This window comes from Colletes gigas, unplaced genomic scaffold, assembly GCF_013123115.1.
Source record: "Colletes gigas isolate AHSC1104 unplaced genomic scaffold, ASM1312311v1 Colletes_gigas_Sc00035, whole genome shotgun sequence".
Taxonomy (NCBI): Eukaryota; Metazoa; Arthropoda; class Insecta; order Hymenoptera; family Colletidae; genus Colletes; species Colletes gigas.
Window position 1 is genome coordinate 1,288,289 of NW_025106664.1, and position 21,386 is coordinate 1,309,674.

Here is a 21,386-nt window from a genome sequence, read left to right on the forward strand (position 1 = left end):
GAAAATCAAGAATGTCAATTTCTTAACTGAGGCTTCGTTAAAAAGTTATTACATATTAAATTAAAAAATTTCAAATCATTCTGACAAAATTATTTTTGGTTGCAGAGGTTAATTACAATCATTTTTGGTGAATACACATACCCTCGAAATCCTAACCATTTTCGAGAAAAAAATTCGTAGGTGCTGAAATTTTTCGACGAAAAAAAATTTTTTCAAATCGTTCTAAAAAAATTAGTATCTATTTCAAGGGTCGATTACAATCATTTTTGGTCATTACACGTACCCTTGAAATCCTAACCACTTTCGAGAAAAAAATTCGTAGGTGCTGAAATATTTCGGCGAAAAAAAAGTTTTTCAAATCGTTCTAAAAAAATTAGTGTCTATTTCAAGGGGCGATTACAATCATTTTTGGTCATTACACATACCCCCGAAATCCTACTCATTTTCGAGAAAAAAATTCCTTACCGAAAATCTAACGTGAGGCCAGATAATGCTTCCCTGAAGTTTCATGCAGATATTTAAAATGTCATAACTCCTGAACGGATTGGACGATTTTAATGTTTCCAAATGCAAACAACGCGTATTTTGGCGAAGAATATGTGGAAATTTCAAAAATACTCGCAAAGTTATTCCTTGACCCCGCAAAATGAGAAAACCCCCATAAAAATGGTTCAATTTTCAAACAGCCATAACTCCTACAATAGTGAATATATTTCATTGAAATTTTGGGGGGAACTAGAGTTCATGGATACCTACAAAAAAGTATTAAACAACTTTTCTGTACAGCGCCAAACAAAATTATTAAAAATCAGAAACGAATTTTTAAGAAAAATCGACAAAGGTGCCTAAATTTTTCGGAGAGAAAAAAATATTTCAAATCGTTCTACAAAAGTTATTTTTAGTTGCGGGAGTCAATTGCAATTATTTTTTGTGAACAGACGTACCCTCGAAATCCTTCGCATTTTCGAGAAAAAAATTCTTTATCGAAAATATACTGTGTGGCCGGAAATGTTTCTATAACTTTTTAACGAAGCCTCCAACAACAAATTGGTATTCTTAATTTTCGTCTTATTTTGGCCTCTAGAATCCCCCATTCAAATTGGTATTCTTAATTTTCGTCTTATTTTGGCCTCTAGAATCCCCCATTCAAATTTTTCCCAGAGGTTGTCGAACACCCTCTATGTCATAATATTTAGAATTCTTGTTTCCCAAATTTTCCAAATTTCGCAAGCTGCAAGTAATGAAGAAGAAGCCCACGTGTCGGCATCTTGTGAGTGGCCCTAAGTTTGTGCCCGTGATTCCACGCGAAAGGAACATTAGCGATCATTATTGATATTTGATTTCTCCACGGAGATTCTATCGAACCAAACCGACGACAAGGCACGGGGGTACCACGAAAAGGAATTCGAGAACAGGTACGCGGTACCCGTCGTGTAAAAGTAACTGGGTGTTCAGGACTACGGACGCAGGACGAAGAAAAAAGTCTCGAAACGAGGAGGGGGCAGGCGAGAGAGAGACCAGTTTTCGAAAAATAAAACCGACCCGGGAAGATCGAAGTCCCTGATAGTCTCCTAAGAGGAAAATGTTGAAGACAATCGGCCAACCTGTAAGCCGATATCCTTCGGCTACACCGGTTTCTATACGTACAGTTCGCGTACGTGGCGACGTCTTCGGGACGATACATGCTCATTTATAGGCGAAGGACAGTCGATCGTCTCTGATTGGACGAGACAGCCGCTACACGGTGGTTGAACTTGAACGGAGACGAAGAGCCCGGTATAAGGTTGCCGGTCCGATCGGCGGTTAAAGTGATGTTAACTGCCTCGACGGAGGTATTCTTCGTCAGCTCGAGCCTTCGAGACGTTGGCGTCTTGCGCCTAAATAATATTGCGAGACCCTCGAAGGGATACGTCCAACAGAAAAAGGGTTGCACGACTTCGAAGTCAAAGAAATCGTTCTCGTATTTTATTACGATAGAAGGAACTGGTGTCCTGCTAGTTGCATCATATGAATCCTCAACGCGTTATTTGAAGACGTACTGTTTTATATTTGTTGCCTTTTAGTGTCTAGATCAGGTTTCTTTCATCAATTTTAAATATTTAAGTTTCCATGCATCAGGAGAAATAGCTGATTTTAGTGACACATCACTGTAGGAGATTTGTATCGAATATTTGTGAGGCGTTGTAGTTTTGTTGAATGTTACTGTATGCGCAAAAGGGTTGAAAGTGTTATGGTCGAGAAGGAATGAGTAACCAGATAGAACGAAACGAGTGGTTGTGAAATGCCACAGTGGACGAGATGTAATAAAGCTACAGTGTTTATGGAATATATCTTTGAGTATATCAGTATTTCCCCGCTCCTGTGCCAAAAGCTACCAACGAATCCTAGGGGCGAGACGAGTCTAGAGACGAAGGAAAGCGTGAATGACAGGGTGATCGTGGAAAGCGGCGCGGGAGAAAATTCGTCGGGTAAAGAAATTAATTCCATAAGAGCATCGGTGCCCGGGCGGGAACGGCGACGGTTCGGTGATTAAAAGGGACGGCGATCCGCGCGTAAGAAAAAGTCTTCAACGACAACGGAGTAAAGGATCGACCATGGAAATAAGGGGACCAGGGGGGAGAAGAGAAGACGGATCGTGAGAGAAGGAAAGTCGTCCGAAGGAACGAACGTAGAAAACGTTGGACGAAGGGGATGAAAAAGAGTGAGAGTTAGTGGCGGTTCGGCAAGAAATACATAATGCAGTAGCTGGACGTCTCCGACACCCTCTCCTTAGGTCTCGTTTCACTCCCCCCCAACCGGCCCCCACCGGGCTGTCTAGAGCCCAAGAAGAGGGCTGCTGGCTCTTCGCGAGAGGACATAGAGGCCGAAGAGAAGGAGGGGTTGCTCGTGGTACCGGCTCGAAGGAGGGGTTGGTAACGCGAGAGGACGAAGGGGTGCATTGATTTACGCGGCCAGGGCAAGGCGAGGGTGTCCCCAAGGCGGACGTGCAGGGGCCAACAATTCACTCGCCTCGGGTTCCAGCAGCCATCCATTACTTTGGCTCTTCCAACGCCGAGATCCACCCTTCCATCCTCGGCTTCTTTCGCTTTTGGCATTGTTGCGGTTACTTACCGCATATATTGCGAACGACGTTGTCACGTTCGAACGGATATCGCTATTCTAATCGTTCCGCACGCGGTCGAGCACCGTCGACACCGTGGACGCCATATTGCGTCTAGCGACTCGACTCTAATCGCGTTGGAAGCCACTCTTTGCATTTACGATAGCTCGAACTCGATCCACGCCGTTGGCAAATAAAATACACGCGTTAGGTTTCAGTTCTCGAAATAAGATTGGAGCAAAGATACAAAAGAATCTGAGAATTCGAATACTTAAACGAGAATCGTGTCCCGAGACATAGTGGCGTTCGTACAGATTTTGTAAAGTGCAATTTTCCAGAATTGTTCCAATAATCTTGCTTTGAAATTGATAAATTATGTATTTCATTGAAAAAAAGGTAACAGAAAAACATTTATACAGTATGGAAAATCAACTGAGACACGTTATCGATGTCAAAGGAGGACCAATGTTAACATCAAACTTACTTTTTAATACGTTTGTGAAGGTGTGTTTATACTCGATACCTTGTTTGCAAATCCACTTATAGATTCTCGAGACTTGAATCTCATTTCGAAAACTCGATCCTAACGTGTGTACTTTATTTGTCAACGATGTAGGCTGTAAGATAGCTTGCATTGAATGTAGGGGATCGTTTCTATATCTATTGTAGTTCTTAGTCGCGCGTAAGACGAGCAACGAGCAATTAGGTTAGCGTTAGAAGTGCTCGAAGGCGTGACTAGGGTGCTAATAGAGACGGTTGGTCGTTCAAACATTCGTCCGGCTGGCCCAACGCGTGGAAATAGCGTGCAAACACGTCCCTGGAATCGTCCATTCATGGCGGGAGACCATTAATTAAAGGGACACGCTCGGCTACCACGGGAAATCGTGTTACCCCCTATTCAACTCCCTCGTGGTACTCGTGATTTTCCATCCCTAAGTTGGAGCAGGAGACAACACTGGTGTGGATGTCACATGGTCAGTGCCGTTTAGTCATCGAGTCCCATCCTTGGAATATTTGAAACAACCCTTTCGTTACTAACTAACTGAAACGAACGACTGCCTCAACTTTAGACACGCCATTGGTGGATTTTTTTGTACATCTCGTCAAAGAATACTAGATAGAAACGATATTATCAAAGTCGGACATATTGAACTCTCTTAGACCATAGCGTTTTCTGTTGCTGTCACGTGGATAACGAAAACTTAATTTGTTTCGAGAACATTTTAAAAGGGAGCAGGAACTGGAGGCGTATCGTGTATTTCTCCAGGCGTCGATTAAAAATTTCGCAAAGTAAAAGTAAAGGTTGGACTTTCAACGTTGAACATAATCATTCATGATTTCGAAGTGTTCGTTGGAGGTGAGACATCAATGTCAACTTCCGGAAAGAACGATCGCGGTCAGGCTGACCAGCTCAACGAATGTAATCTCGTTTGACAGTGGTTCTCTCTGCTTTTTAGTATAATTTTAAATACGTATCGCTTCTCAAAGTTTCAATAGCAGTTTTTAGAAGTTTATTCGGAATCTTTTTTTCCTAATACGAAATCTAGAAGGTAACTTTCGTTTATAGAGATTCGAAAATAAGGATTTTATTCTCAACCATATATGACGTTAATCTTTACCATAGTTCTGAACTATAAATTTATTTATCATTTGGTAATTTTATGCATTTTGAAACGTTGATGTAACCACTAAAAGAATAAATCTAACAAGTTAAAAGATCGATATTTGTCGTAAATCAATTTACTTTTATTTGATTTAAGACATAATAATTCGTCCCCAAAGAAAGTGAGGCTTTTTATGGTATTTTTGATGGCGTGATTTAAAAAATGGCTTATTAGAAAGTAAATTGATATTTCAACGCGAGTCTCGACCGCGGAGATTCGTATGGTTTCGACGCGCAAAAAAAAAAAAAATCGACACAGTTTTCATGGTACACAAGGTCCACCTTTGTGAGTCGGCTGAGAACCACTGATAGTATTCCGGAACCAGTGGTGCGAGTAAACCAATAACGCGTCCGCCGCACCGGGTGCCAGATTCAAATCCGACCGGGGACCGAAACGGCATTCGACGACGAAACGGATAGCGGAGCGAAAGCTTCACAGGACATTTCGAATCCAACGCCACGTCCTGCAGCCGTTTCGGGTTTGTCAAATCATTGTCCATTCGATCGTTCAGGCAATCTCTCCTCAAAGCGGGAGGATATTTCTTTTTCTATATCGAACCGAACTAATTGGACGAAACACAGGAATATTTCTCTTTGTACCGGCAAATATTATCCGCCATCGACGAATCATGAAAAATGATCAAAATAATTTGAAAATAAAGTTTACCAATATTTTAAATACACCGAACAACGCAGCCCTGCAGTATTGCAATCTACACGCGCTGGGATTGTACAACTTTTCTTAGATTAATATTTTTAATAGGATTATGATTTTACTTGCTATTTAATAGATTTCCAGATTTCCAGATCACTGTTAATATTGAATTATTAGCGTTCAAGAACAATAACACGACATTCGTATCCGTTACAGACGTGTAAATACGCTAACAACAACGTTTAAGCATACAAAAATAAACTATTTTATTGAGAAACATAATAAAACTGAGCTGAACATCAAATGCTAACACTCCTATTTCTATTGAATTAGGAGCACACGAATGCATTTGCAAAGAAGGTTACAAGTCGTCGATAAATTTAATTTTGCCTTGGAAAGCAAAAGTTAATGTTTCTCGAATTCTTGTTCGTTATATCAAAAGTTTACGTAGTGAAAAATGATAAAAATAATTTGCAAATAAAGTTTACCAATATTTTATTATAAATACACAAAAAAATGCAGTCCTGCAGTCTCTATACGCGCTGGGATTTTACAACTTTTTTTGGATTAATATTTATAATACGATTACGATTTCGCTCGTTGTTCGATAGATTTCCATACATTTTATCGTCTACGAAGTCGATTAATTTAATTTTGCCTTGGTAAACAACAATTCGCGCCACCCGTTTGTGTTCCTCGGATTCCGGTTCGTCGACGGTCCGCGTGTCGAGAAAGGACAAAAATTCCCGACGAGTTCTACCAACAGCAGAATTTCTAAACGAGAAATGTAAAAATTTAACGTCGCGATGAAAAATTCGCGACGCACCCGAGTTTATTCCCGCACCTTTCCCGAGGTCGAAGGCAAGAGCAAGCTGCCGTTCCAGGGATATTCAAGGATATTCCAGCCGTTTTACGGGGTGTACGAAGCGTATCCAATTTGATGGCATTACAATAACGGGGGTAATGTCTGAGAATAATGAAATTTCCCTCAATCACCGCGACCCGCTCGGAATACGTTCGTTCCTCCTTACCCGGGTTCCTACCTTTTTCCTCCCCCCTTTTCTCTCCCGCGTCCTTCCTATCCGTTAAACTACGAGCTTTCGACACAACCGTAGGACACGAAAAGTATACTGGCCTAAAGGAAATCCACGGAAGCGCGACGTTTTCGAATCGATTCCGTAGGCGTGTTATTTCGCTCTTTATCGGAACGCGGAAACGAAATACTCGCGATTTTATTCGACGTCGAATTCTGATTATTCCTCCAACAATTTTTCCACCGTCGTTGCGTCGATACCAAGTAGAAATTGTTAAGTGGATCGTCGTCGCTTTATTGGAATAAAATTCGTACGCTGTAAACGTTCGGTATGGCGACATAAACCATCTACAATGGGGATGAAAAACAAATGGTGGTTTTGTAGTTTCTTCGAGTCGGCAGGTTTCACACGATCAAGACGTATTTACTTTCACGGTTAAAATACGATTTTTGCTTGGATTGTAACAGAGCTTACTGAATTTTAACCCCTATGCTCGATGAAGTATGCTTTAAAAACTCTCTAAAAACAGTATTGACCACATTTTATTCCATCTTTCGAAACAGTAATAATTAGATATCCCATGAATTAAGCAAGGAGCTATTAAATGTAATTTTTCCCCGTGTAGTATCGAAGAAGATGACACATCAAATGGTCGAAACATAGTTCCACGTAATATTATTATTATTCATTTATTGACGGGAATAAAAACCCTTTAGTACAAAAGATGTAATGTGTGAGGAACAACAAATGTGAATTCTATATAATTCCTTTACAATCCGCCGTAAGGATAATTTGAGACAGAGTTTGCATGAGTATTCTAATATTGTTCTAACATTCAAGTAAAGTACACATCGTGTAAACTTATGAATAGTATATTTGATCTGATTTGCATAGCAATGGTTACCAAGGTCCTCCAAACACCAATTAATCGAATGCAATCGACGAAATAGCGACCGAAAAGAGCGATGGAATTACAGGAAATCGTGTTGGCAACTAAACTATCTTTCGGTGTTGCAAACACCGCGAAAGATAAATTGCTCCTATCGCGGTCCTCCTTTTTATTTCTCAATTTGGTCGATTTCTATGCTCTGCATCCCCCCCATCCTCCGTCTCTAACCCCTTCACGACCGACGTCGACGCAATAATTTTCGAGCGAACTGTACATAATGGAATATTACACGGGCCATTAAAGAAACGTTAATCTTACCCACAACAAGTTCAGAAGCGCTTACAGGATGCTCAAACGCGGCTGAGGATTATACTTTGTACACCGGCTTTGATCCTCCTTCGCCCTGGAGGCTCTCGCCCGACCCCGGGCGCGTTCGTGTAATTTGTTAAACCGTTAAATTCCGTGACTGTCTCGGTTCGTGTCGGAGTGGCGTGTTGTTACGCCCGGGGGCTACGTGTTTTAACGTCTCTAAGTATATCCTCGGGATTATAGGAAACCATATTGGAACCACTGCATAAGTCTTGTTACATAGTTTGTACAAACTTTCCATATTATCCAAACGCAAGATCTGTCTTCTATAGACGGAAGTATCGTTCGTAATACACTACACGTGATTTTTTAATGTTAATTCTCCCTGAAGGAAAATTCTCTTTGGAGTAGAATTTATTTTTTCCAGAATATTTTTAAACTGTTATTTGAGAATATACAATCCATATTTTAACAATTTTTTTTAAATTTTTTATACAACAGCGAGCAAAAAATAAATTATGAACTAAAAATTTGATATAATTTTCTGTATTCGATAAAACGAAATTGTAACTTTTATCTTATGTTTTTGTGTATCCCTAACCAATTTAAAGTCGTTTCTGAAAGGTTTCTCAGCGCCACAAAAAAATTTTATCAGAATTCAGAACGAATTCCAAATTTTAAAAAGGCTTGTATCTCACGATAACTGATTGACCGAAATTAAGAGCCCAATGGGTTAAGAAAGCGATTGTCAAGGTTGCAATTTTTAAGACTCGTGGGTTTGGTGGGAAAAGCAGAAGCCCCGAAACAATCTTTGGGATGGTCCTGTTATTCCTATCGGAGACAGTTAACTTCTGACAGTTTCCCTTCGCGACGATAAAAATGCTCTGGCCCCGGCGTCATCCCTTCCTTTCGGAATTTCTGCCGGAGCATCTGCAGGGAGGGTGGCGGTGTACGTACACCTCGAACCCATTACGAAGGCGCGATGGAAAGAAAGAAGAAGGGGGAAAAAAAAGAGGCAGAGAGTCGCAAAGGAGGGCGGAACAGAGGGACGCGGCAGAGGAAAAGAGAATTTAGCGACCCTCTTTCGCTTTTTACCCCGAGCAAGTCGAGAGCCCCTTAGCCACCGTTTATTGGACGCATGCAAATATCCATGGCAACGGGGGACCACCATGAGAAGCAGCCACGTCGTCGTGAACTCTGAACGTATTAGTGGGTGGAGTATAAGTCTTCGGGATCGGAGAAAAAAGGGGAGACGTCGAGGGAAAGGAAAAAAAAAAAAATTTTTCTTTTGATCCGTGCGTTATTCCTTCCGCCCTTGGCAATTTCTTAATTGATTCCTTTGTCCCGCAGGAATGTTACTTGCGACTTCGACGCTCAACGTTTCGCGATACAAGCGTTACCGTTTCCATCTGTCTGATTGCACGCCGTTCTCAAAGAATCGTTCGACGATGGAATTTTTATCGCGCCCCGCCCGCGACCAACGTCGTTAAATTTTCACGAGCGATCAACGAAAACAGATGTTTCTGTCTCGGGTCTTTGGGGGTTCAATGTAAAATTGCTTTCGAAATTTTGAACCGTTCCGAATTTTGTCTTCCAAGACTAGCAATTAAGATTCGTACGAGTGTCAAGAAATTTGTGAAATTCTTACTGTTGCAAAAGAGGGGTTGAACAAGTAAGCTGTACTTTCGCGCGACTGCAGCTCGGAGCAGGAATCGGCAACCGTGGAATTTACGTTGCCTGGCATGTACGGAGATTTCATCGGCTTGCATAAACACACCCCTTGTAACCACCTAGCAGAAAACTGATTTCCATCCCTGTATCGACTATCCGTGTAAACGCGTCTCTGTTTTGTATGCGCGGAGAAAGCCTCGTTGATAACACGCTTGCGCGCTTACGACCCCCCGCACGCCATAAGTCAAGCTCCATTACTCGTGTTTTGCGACATGCTTTATAAACTGTAGCCCGCGTCGCCATGAAAACCACCCGTTAAAACTAAATATCCCCTTTTTTTCTGTCGTTTCTTTCGATCCTCCAATCAGATTTCGATCGAAACTCAAGAACTATTTAGGATTTCAATTGTATAATAGTTCTGTTTGGATTCAGACTTTCCAATTTCTAATACGCACAATTTATCTATTTAAAATATGATTCTTATAATGTATCGGTTATATTAAATGATTCAAGCTTCGGTCGAAAATTCGTCATTAAAAGGGAAACATTTTTGTTTCTAAAAATTTATCATTAAGTTTGCTTTGCATCGAGTGTCCACTAATAATATATTCTGCACTCTCCTGTTATATTTTTACGATATAAGTACATTATATTATATTATATACTTCTTTCCTTATATTTTACTATTTTTAAGGCCTCGAAGAGGGTCAACATTGGAACCCGATAAATTAATTTTTGTCAAGCGTTGACTGCAACCAAAGAAATTTTGGTTCACTGAAAATCTGTTCATATCGCAGGATCGGTTAATATATTTTTTTTAATTAAATTTGACACCCACCACGAACGTCAAACACGAAATAAATGTACCTCGTCGGCGTTGAAAAGTTTCTACCATCGAAAATAGTAAATCTCTGGTAATTTTCAGAAAGAATGTTATCGCGAATCGTTTCAACGATCTGACCAGGAAGTTAAATGAATGGATAACTGTACGATCGCCACGGACCGCCGTGCAACGTAAAGATTTTAATGGCCCGTAGAGACTGCTCTGTCATTGAACGTATTAAATGTAGTGAATAAATGGTACTTTATAAGCGATGGAGGTTGTTGTACTTACACTAGGAATGTTGTCGTTCGTGCAGACACCCTCCTGAAGCAAACGATCTCTGATCTCCCATGCAAAAATAGAAGGACACTCACTTTTGTACAGGGAAATCTTGCTTACAACTTCCGCCGTGGCTACGCGTGGTTTGCTACCACCGATGGCTCTAGGCCTGATAGATCCGGTTTCATAGTACCTGCAACAATAATATTTTGCGGTAAAATGCGGTAGATTGAATACCAGACAGTTAGGGTAACTCAGCGAACCCGAATGATTCTTTCTTTGGATCGAAAACATTTTCTGAAAACTCGTTTCGAAAGAAAATATATGCGAAACACGAAGGGAAAATTTAATTTCGTTGTAAATAATTTACCCCACATTTTTCACTCACTTTTTCGTGTAGATTCACTCTTTTTAAATAAATTTAATATTTTACGTCTGCCCTAATTAACACCGTGACTGCCACTCCATACATAGAACTAAAGCAATTAATTCTGAAGTTGAAGTGTTCAAAGAAATAAATTTGAACAGGATGAATTTTAACAAAATTACGAAAACAAGTATTAGACAAACTTTAAGTTGAGTAGTTTGCAAATGTCTAAGATGAAAGTTTGTGTCTAGTTTGAAGTTAAAGTTAAGTTATAATAGAATGAATTTTAACAAAATTACGAAAACAAGTATTAGACAAATTTTTAATTTTGTAGTTTGCAAATGTCTAAGATGAAAGTTCTTTGTCTATTTTAGGGTTTTGGTCTGGCGGTCAACGCGTTAAAAAAAAGTTTTTTACGGTGAGTTCCAATCAGCAGAGATTTTATCGCGAGGGGTTGAAAGTCCGCAGAACGTAAGGTGCCAAAACAAGCAATATTTCAACCAACCTGCCGAGAATCTTGGACACGCAGCCATTGCTGACCTGCAGAATTCTAGATATGTCGCAAGGTCGTGCGCCGGAATGCGCCAGTTCGACAATCTTTTGCCTCGTCGAGTCTGGAAGCGGTCTACCGCCGACGAACACACCTCCGAGCTGGTTCACTCCGCTATGACCTGGAAACAGAACAAGGCAAATCAGCCCAAAAGTGTCGATCAGTCGTCGGAACTCGATTAAAACCTTCGTAGAAAGCGTCAGTTTAAAAAGACCCCGCGGCAATCAACGTCGAAGACATAATACAAAATGGATTCGAAGATAGGAGAAATCAATAGTTGCTAAACTTTAATAAAAATATGTTTGAGATTGCAAGGTGCCTTTCTAAAGAATCACAAGACCCCTACTTTGATTCTAACATAAGTATAATTGATCGTGAACCTCGAAGTGACTTCCAACCGATCGTTCGCGCTAAGTATATAAAAATTGGATATGTGAAACCATACTTTGACACTTGCTAAACTTTGACAACCACTCTATCGATAAAAAGAAATACTTGAATTATGTTTGAGATCACAAGGTGTCTCTCACTCTGGTTCTAATATAGGTATACTAGATCGTGGACCCCGAAGTAACATCCAACTGATCGTTCGGGCCAAGTATGTGAAAATTGTATAGGAGAAACCATAATTATGTTTGGAGAATTATGTTTGAAGCCCTAAGATGCTTCTCACTTTCGTTCTAATATAAGCATACAAGATCGTGGACCCCGGATCGACTCGATTTCCAACCGATCGTTCGCGCGAAGTATGTGAAAATTGAAGCGTGTCTCTCCGCCCCCCAAAGACGTTCCCTCTCGTGTCTCCGCGAATAATACGTTTGTCGCTATAAATCACGGATTTTTTTCATCCCTCCTTGGAAGGAGAAAGAGGAGAACGTCTGCTTTCTTTCTGTAGGTTTCGTCGTTACTCGGGGAGGAGGGTGGGGGGGTGGGGGTGAATGAGTGAGACGCTCCCGGGCAGGGGGTTGCCCGTCTGCGTTATAACGTTAGCAAACCCCGTCGTAGATAATCTTCGACTCATTGTGTCGGTGACAAGGCGGACGCGCGCGCGCCGGAGCCGAGGCATTCGACGCGTTCGAAAATCAGGACCCGGTGTCTTCGGAATCCTCGTCGATCTTTTATGTTTCTGCACCAGCCGGGAAGGAGACGGGGGGAGGGGGGACCTGGCGTTGCGGTGTCACTGTACTGCCACGCCTTAATTTTTCGGGGGTGGAAACTGCTGGATAGCGGCCGGCAGTCTCGAGGAACGAGGAAAGATACGAGGGATGTTATACGCATTCCACAGAGGGAATCTAGCAGCTCCAAAGAAGTTGGAGAAGAAGAAAATTCAACGATGGATTTTTTCCTACGTCGATATTGAAAATATGCTTCTAACAGCGCTCGTTGAAGTATAAGTGCAGGTGGATTTATTTAATATCAACCCCCTAGACGGATGTATTGAATCATTTCAAACTGAACATTTTTCACTAAAATAAATATTAAACATCGACGATTGTACAGTACAACGATAATGATAATACAAGAAGACTTAAAAGAAGCAAATGATTTAATAACTGACCAATAACATCCACAAGGAAATCAATGGAGGGAGAAAGGAGACATTTATCAAAATTACTGGAAGGCTCCCTCTAAGTTGTATTATAGTTAGAAATAAAAAAAAAATTCACAACTCGTGTTTATTAATATTTGTAAACGAATTTAATAAGTAACGATGGCTCGAAGGTAAGTGGTTCGAAAAATACTGAATCAAGTATTTGAAAATATTCGAAAATATCTTTTGCTTACGGGGATGGTTCGAAGGGAAGATCGATGATCGAAACGATACCTGAGAGGCGATTTTTTGCAAGGAGGGGCACTTCGCGAACAACGGCCGACAAAAATATCCGGACAGGGCTAATTCGACTCGTCGGCTGGTAATAAACGGGGAATTATAAGGGAGATTTACGAGCGTGTGCGATCAACGAAAAGGGGGGGAGGATGTTTTTCACGGTCGATTGACTTTCGAAAATGGGCCCAGCGTTCGAATCGCGAACGATTTCTCGCGTGCCAGTAGGTACCCGAGCTACGAGTGCTTCTTCTATTCAACAAACGTTTCTCCACGGACGTCCACTGGGTGTGTACTAACCAGGAATCGTGAAACATATGTATCAGGCTACAAATTGCAACATAAAAACTACCGAAGAATGTTTTATTTCAAAAATAGTTGTCGCCTTTTTAAACGACATTGTCCATTTTTTACTTTATATTATTGTACTGTACCGATTCAAAATGTGAAAACTCGATTAACGACGCTCGAGATCCAGAAGATTTCCAGAAGAAACGAAATTAAATAGTACACGTTTGAAAAATTGTTTGGAATTAAATCGTACGTAAAAGGGTTAAGAATAAATTTTTCTAGTTACAAAGTGAAATGTGTTAATCCAGCATTCGTAGTATTTCTTATTACAGAAATTAGTAGTATCTTTTCCCAGTGGATGTTCGAGTTCCGGTTCCAGTAAACGTTTACAGTACTTTCGAAACTAGTTCGACGCAGAACTTCGAAAGCATGTCTTTGAACCTGGAAGTATTCGAGATATTTAGTGAATGTTAACCTCCGTTGACTTGAAATTAAACATTTTAGGTGGATAAATGTTTCACCGAAACGCTGAAAGCTTCTCTGTTTTCTGAAATAATTTGATTCGTCCAGAGAAACGAAAATCTCGAATAAAATTGAACAGATCCGCACCTACGGGTGATCGATAAACGTTTGATTGCATCAAAGAAAATTTCCAAATATTAATCCCTTATCACGAAACTTCCAAGAACGCAAATATCAAGAAGAAATAGGGGGATGGGAGAGTTAATGAAATCCTAATAAACGAGAGGCTTAGGACTCTCGGCACCCTTCTCACTGATATTTCATACAAACGTTACAATATCAAAACATGTTCTTTAGCAAAATGCCCACTCGAGCGCGCCCCTTCATCGCGTAGTATTAACGCGTGCTGCAGGGTTACACTTTCGACGCCTTAAATGCGTAGCTACACTCACACCACGTCCCATAATTCTCTTATGCTCACAATGGTCACGCAACAGGAGCAGAAAATAGCTCTCTAGAAATGCACCATGTTTGCTAGAGTTATTATCGCTCGTTAAGAACTGGCATTCGAAGTTCGCCGTTCGTTTCTTCTCCCCTTCCTGTTCGAGTGACACTTGGACCCTCCGGTTACTTTCTCATTTGTTTCTTTGTTGTTACGCGTTGCCCTTTCCCTGTCGATGTCAAACACCGAATGGCGATTGCACGAACCGATACTCGCGATTGAAAAGCGCGACGAGTAAAAGCTGTCGATTTCAGAACGACATTACCAAGATTTTTAGTGGTTCCAATATGTAATTTGTTTTCTGTGGATTTTCTCAGTATTCTATTTATTTTAAATTTCAGAAAACGTGTATGTGATTTTCATGCGACAGTATGATAAGTAGCAAGCTTCGTACAATCTTGTTTGATCGATAATTGATCACCATTTTGTTTTTATTTGCATAGCGAGTAGATACCAGGGTAACTACAATGCAGGAATTCGCGGAGCAAAAATCAACGATAATAGCCGCTTTCGCGCTGGCTGACGTTAATTTCTTTGATCCACGGGCGAAAGATAAATGGTTAGATAAATAAAGTATGCGAAAACGTTCCTCTTCCTGTCGATAGAGCCCGGTGGTTCCGGCACCGAAAGTGACGCTGCCTATGCCGAGGTAAAAAAGGGAAGCTCGTTTACAAACGAGAAACAGAGCCTCGCTGACGCGACAGCTGAGACGGCACATTCATCATCCGGCCGACTTCTTGTTCCTCCTTTTCTTCAGCTTCTTCTTCATCGTGACTTTTTTGCTATTTTTATTCCTCTCCTTCTAGGTGGTCTTCCTGTTAACGATGTAATATAATCAATTACAAGGAACGATATGACCGTAAGAATACCTGCGTTCCCCCTTCGTGACACTTTCGACGTGCTTATACCTCTAAACGAAAACGTTCAGAGTCATTTCGTGTATTCGTTTCCCATTGTTTATATTAATTTTAATTTTTAAATTGATTATGTTCTAGTAGAAGGTACACTTGGGGTCAGGTTGTTGTACGAAACCTTTTTTTTTTAATTAAATTGACTAATCTGTTTATGAATTATAAAGTCGTTGTAAAAGATGTTAAAATTGATTCGAATTAAAATCCATTATTAATCGAAGCTTGAAAATAAGAGAAGTAGAAAGGACCAAGGTTCGATTGTACTCTTGTGTTAGGTACTTGTTTCAAGTTGTTGTACGAAACATTCTTTAAATTAAGTTGACTAATCTGTTTATGAATTATAAAGTGCTAGTAAAAGATGTTAAAATTGATTCAAACTAAAACCCATTATTAATTGAAGCTTGAAAATAAAAAATGTAGGTAGGACCAAGGTTCGATTGAGCCCTTATGTTACGTATGTACTTGCCTCTGGCTGTTGTACGAAATATTTTTCAAATTAAATTACCTGATCTGTTTATGAATCGTAAAGTGGTATGTTAAAATTGACTCAAATTGAAAACTCTTAGTAATTGAAGCTTGAAAATAAAAAAAGTGAATAGAGTCAAGTTTCGATTGCATCTCACGAGTGCACGATTGAACGATGTTTCACGATCGACGCTTCGAAAATATTTCCAAACGTTCGAAATTGTGGAAAACGATCATCGACCGAAAACAGGATTCCGTGAACTTGGAGGCTGCGTTGGATCGGGGAAGCTGCGATATTGTGCCCATTATCCCGGGTCATTTTGCGTCATTCTGCCGTGTATTGTTCGGTACGCGAACTTCTCTCGGTAGTTCGGGAACAAGCGTGGAAACAGCCCGGCGGAGTTGCTACAATGCATTCTAAAGTGAGACGACAAACGGTTACAGACGATTAAGGTCGGCTCGTCTTGGTAGCGAAGCTTGTTGGTATCTCAATCGGCTCTGCGCAGAAGTGTTTCCGGAGAATGAATGAACAAGACACCCCTGGAACCATTTCAAGCTCCTCAACTTCGAAGAGGGAGGAGTCAAGGGATGCCCACTTGGCCTCGAGTACCTCGCGGTGAACGTTTCTGCACCACCGAGGATAATCGCTCGAGAGGATAAAGAGGACAACCGGCCGATCTATCTAGTTTACTTTGCGGCCATTTTAAATGCACCTCAAATATTGACCTTGAACCATTTTAGCTGATCGCGACCTTCAAAGGCTAATTTAAATAGTTCCCTTCGCGAAAACGCCATCACCACCGCGCCACGTTGCCCCAAACTAATTGGAAAATCAATTTGTTGCTTTGTAAAGTAGCTGTTGGATGCTTCAGAAGTCTCCAACTAATTGGCATTTATTTTGAAAGCTAAATTTAAATATTTCCCTCCACGAAAACGCCATCACCATTGTATCACGTTGCCCCAGATTAATTGGAAAATCATGTAGTTGTTGAATGCTTCAGAAGTCTCCAACTATTTATGTAATCAAATATAGACGACGTGATCTGGGTATTTAAAAGTAACTAGAAGAAGCATTGGATGATTGATGACAATTGAACAAAGTTTCTAACTTTATACTAAAATTATATCTCTTGTATTCCAAGTTTGAACAACTATATTGCATCTCATTATTTAGAATGTTGTCAAATGCTGAAGAAGAGTTGAATTACAAAGAAGATCAAACCACATTCTCTTCCCTCCTAGTTACAACCTCACACATATTTCTTACGTACATCAAGTAAATTGAATTTAACGAAGTTCGTGTTATTATTAGTACTCTAAATAGAGATGAACAAGTTGGAAGAACCTTGTACCTGCACGATAGACTAATTTATCTCTTTAAACGCCAGCGTTGAGCATTTGGCTACTAGAAGACATTTTCATACAGGTGACACATCGTCTATCCGGCGAGATCGTTCGACGAAAAGAGAGTCTGTTTCTTCTCAGACGCTCTTGTATCTCGCCACGAGGCATCGGGACACCGAGACGAGGGTCAGTGGTATAGAAAACTGACCGGCAGGTAAGGCTGGAAACGAAAAACGGCGGAAAAGCTCGGGAAAAGAGGGAGCAGAGCAACGAGCATGAATAACGACAGCTACGATCGTCATAATAGCATTATTGTTGCGGACATGTTTTCAAAATGAGGATTCCTCCCCTCCCCGACCCCGAGAACATCGACTGTCCTTGCAAACTGAACACAATGAGGACTCGAGTATTTGTTGTGTTGCTGTTTGTAGCCAATCCACCGCGCGTCGGCTCCTCTTCAACCCCCGTGTCTCGTTCCCCTCTTTCTCATCTTTCTTCCTCCAGACGACTCGACCTTTTCCCGAAAACGTGCTCCCGACAGTTATTAGCGTTATTAATGGCCGTCCATTGACAACTCGATTCATCTCCGATCGCCTGTTTGCACCGAAGGGGGGAGGAACAGATCGACTGTTTGGCAGATGTACCGACCACGGGGGGACCTACGATGTTTTTCAAAAGCGACATCGTGAATTTAAGTGTCCCAGCCATTTTACAAACTACAAATGAGACGTGCCGAAAGGTGACTGCTTGGTCAATGACACTCAAAACGATACGTGTCGACGGTACTGCTCACTTTCCTCCTTCGATTCGGCCACTTGGCCCTGAGATTACCCCCCAGCCATTTTTCAACACGACTGTTGGGGCCATTTTAGATTTTTCTACGCAATTAAATTCTACTAGATTTTAATCGGATGAATTAGTAATATTTATGATGTAAGCAAAGCATTGTTTGTAACAAATACTAGGTACAGAAGTATAGAAAGAATTTAATTTGTGATATTGTAGTAGTGTTTTCTGCTAATGTAATTCATTAAGTAATACATTTTAATAATTACAATTACTGTTTTTGGAACAGAATACACCTTATTGATTTTAATGACCATTCGTGTTATCAAGATCAACATACTGTGGAACTTCTGTACAAGGTGTTTCAGATAAATATTTAAGGAGTTGAATTTTTATTTTATTAAATAACCTAGCAAGATATAATTTGTTTTGCAAAATTCTGTTCTTTCTATACGTAAGATAATAATCTGTGAATAAAAATATAAGTTTCCATTTAAAAAAACAATAAATAAAATAGTCGTGTTCCCCCCTTGAAAACGAAGTAACTTTCGTATTTAACATTTTAAAGATCTGAATGTCACTATTATTAACACTTTGTAATAATATACTCGATTTAAGTTTCTTTTATGACGAACACAAATTGAATTTAGGAAATCTATGAATAAAATTTAGATTACAGGTAGACACTTTTGTGGGGGAAAAAATATATTTTTCTACTTTTAGAAGTCACAAAATTGCATTTGTTATTGCCAATGGTTCCTATCGATAGAGACCCTTGCAAAGAGTTAAATGTTAAAAGGTTGAAAAGCGTGGATCTCTGCAAGTGTCCGATACGATGAGCAATCGAGACGGCCGTAGTATGTAAATGAGGAAAATTGAATCAGCTGTCACTTTTGGACGCGATTTTTCGGTTAATCGCGTTCCCTTTGGCCCGGGACGCGGGCAATCGTGGTTTCCTGAAAGCTGTTCATACGCTCTTCCGGGTCGAATTATCCAATTACCTGGAGGCTAACCTGTGCCCCTGGGCTGGAAGGTCGTGGAATGGATCAGGATCGGCGACAGCAACGTCGGTAGCGGCAGCAACAGCGGCGGTAGTACGAGGCGGCCGTGGCCCAAAGCGGACCGGACAAAGGGCTCGTAAACGCGTTATTCCACGCCAACGGATCTGTCAGAGCCGCTTCTCCGGGTGCACTACGTGGAAAAGGTCCGTCCACAATCTTCACGGCGTACCCACACGTATTTCCACTCGGCCAGGACTGGCTTCACTAGCCATCTCCGCTTACCTTCGTTGTCTTGACATCAACGAGAATCGAACAACCGCTGATAACTTTTCGGATAAAAAGGTCCGGACAGCCGGCCTCTCTGCAATCTACTTTCGAACCTCGACGACGGGGGATCGTAACACGGAAGCGTGTAAATAAACTGGCCGCGGGATTAGAGAATTGGATTATGACGATCGGAGAAGAACGGCATTGTTGGATCTAATCGCACGATCTTCGCGGATGAGATCAGCTTTCTATTATCGAACCCCTTCGTCCCTCGAATTGCTCGCCGTTTCGATGAGAATCGCGCGCAGGGTGTCTATTTTAATATTTCCTTTTAAACAAGAGAAGAAAAAAATTCTATGCAACGAAACAAAGCCGAGGAAAAAATGGTACTCGAGGACAGAGTAAATCGAGAAATTTTCTAGACTTACGGGGTTGGTCAAAAATCGTGCACGGGGTGCCTATTTCAATGTTTCTTCTTAAATAAGAAAAGAGAAAAAATTCTATACGATAAAACAAAACTAAGGCAAAAATGGTATTCGTGGAAAGAGTAAATCGAGAAATTTTGTGGACTTACGGGGTTGGTCAAAAATCGTGCACAGGGTGCCTATTTCAATGTTTCTTCTTAAATAAGAATAGAAAAAAATTCTATACGACAAAACAAAACTAAGGCAAAAATGGTACTCGTAAATCGAGTTGGAAACTTGTGATTTACACAGCAATTTGTACGTTTCGAATCTCACGAAGAGTAATGTGGAAATTCCTGAAAGACTTCACTCGTGACTAGGAATCAGGGACGAACGCCCCGTGAAAATGGGAGAGAAAGGATCGAAATGGTACAATGGAAAATGACATGTGTTCCGGGGTGCGATATCCACGCGAATCCAGTGTCTACGCATGATTCCACGAAGAAAGAGGAAAGCTTAATCGCGATCGACGTTTACGGGGGACGTTTTTCCCGATGCGCGGAAACCACGCGGCTCTCCCCTCCCCTTTTCTCTCGTTTTCGTCGGTTATTGGCGAAAAACGCGACGAAGGGCCCCGGGACAGAAACGCCGAAATAAGGGTCCAACTGCGCCACCAGGAAATAAAAAGCCGTGAAAGGGGCTCCTTTAACAGAGGCGTACAAGCACAGTCGTACAAGGTGCACAATGACATCGACTGGCTTGGCATTGTGGTTCCGCCCTGCTTGTTCCCATGGGATTCCTGTCCGCGAGGGTTCTGACATAATTAGTCTACGTATCGGAATGATCAGCTGTGGGAATAACACACGGTGGAACTGTCGATCTACATCTACTTTCAGAAACTCGACCAACGACAATATTGGATCCGCGATCGACCATCTTTGTACTTAATAAGTCCTGAAGGAGGCTTGCAATGTTGGAAGAGTCGTCGTTTAAAATTAATTTCGAGGTTTTATTCAGGTGGCAGTCAATAACATACTCCGTTTTATCGACAAAAATTTTGTCTTGTTACTCCTGACAATTTAATTTGTAAAATACATTTTTGATATTCGGCTCTAGTTACTGGTAAAAAAACGTTTTCAGACCAAAATTTTGATTTTAGACAATCGTGAACTATGTGAATTGAGATTCGTCTTGGTATTTATTTTCAGTAACTTCGATAGAATCTATTTAAATTCATCGTGTCTTACATATTAAAATCAACAGATTTTTACATTCACGAGGACCTCGTAAAACAAATCTATCCTTTTTGGAGCTACTCCATTCCTCGTCAGGATCAACGAGAACAAATAACGAGGCGAGAAACATATTTTCTGCATCGAATTTCCAAGTCCAACGATGCGTCTTCGATGTGTTCTCGTAATGACACGATCGATGTAAAACGACGACTGTTTTTTTTTTCTCGTTATGAAGTTAACGTTTGCTCGTTTAACGACAAGATCCGGGAGGATGCAACAGGGAATCGCTAAAATCGTTAAAAAAAGTCTCGTTCGAAACGTTTTCTCCGCCGAAGGAGCACTTTATACTCGTTTGCCAGTTCCAGTTGAAGCGCGCCACCGCCGCTTCGTTCTCCGCGAAAACAAAACCCTGAAGTGCAATTTCTGTTCCTCGCTCGTTTGCCCGAGAAAAATGGTCCGGTCGCGTACAGAACCAACGGGTGAAAATGTGCGTGAGGATCGTTAGTAAACACGAGTTAACAGCGCGATAATGACGTCGTTCGGCGTGCCCGGA

General features: G+C 41.0%; 1 protein-coding gene across 1 annotated transcript in view; it reads right to left on the minus strand.

Annotated features, from left to right (window-relative positions):
• Window positions 1–19,199, minus strand: part of LOC122402345 (paired box protein Pax-6-like) — a 71,451-nt gene extending 52,252 nt beyond the window's left edge. The window contains exons 1-3 of the mRNA XM_043405050.1: window positions 19,161–19,199; window positions 11,296–11,525; window positions 10,436–10,616 (exon numbers count right to left, since the gene is read on the minus strand). Coding sequence (XP_043260985.1) covers window positions 10,436–10,616; window positions 11,296–11,525; window positions 19,161–19,199 — 450 coding nt within the window. The remainder of the gene's footprint in view (window positions 1–10,435; window positions 10,617–11,295; window positions 11,526–19,160) is intronic.
• Window positions 19,200–21,386: the final 2,187 nt, after the last annotated feature.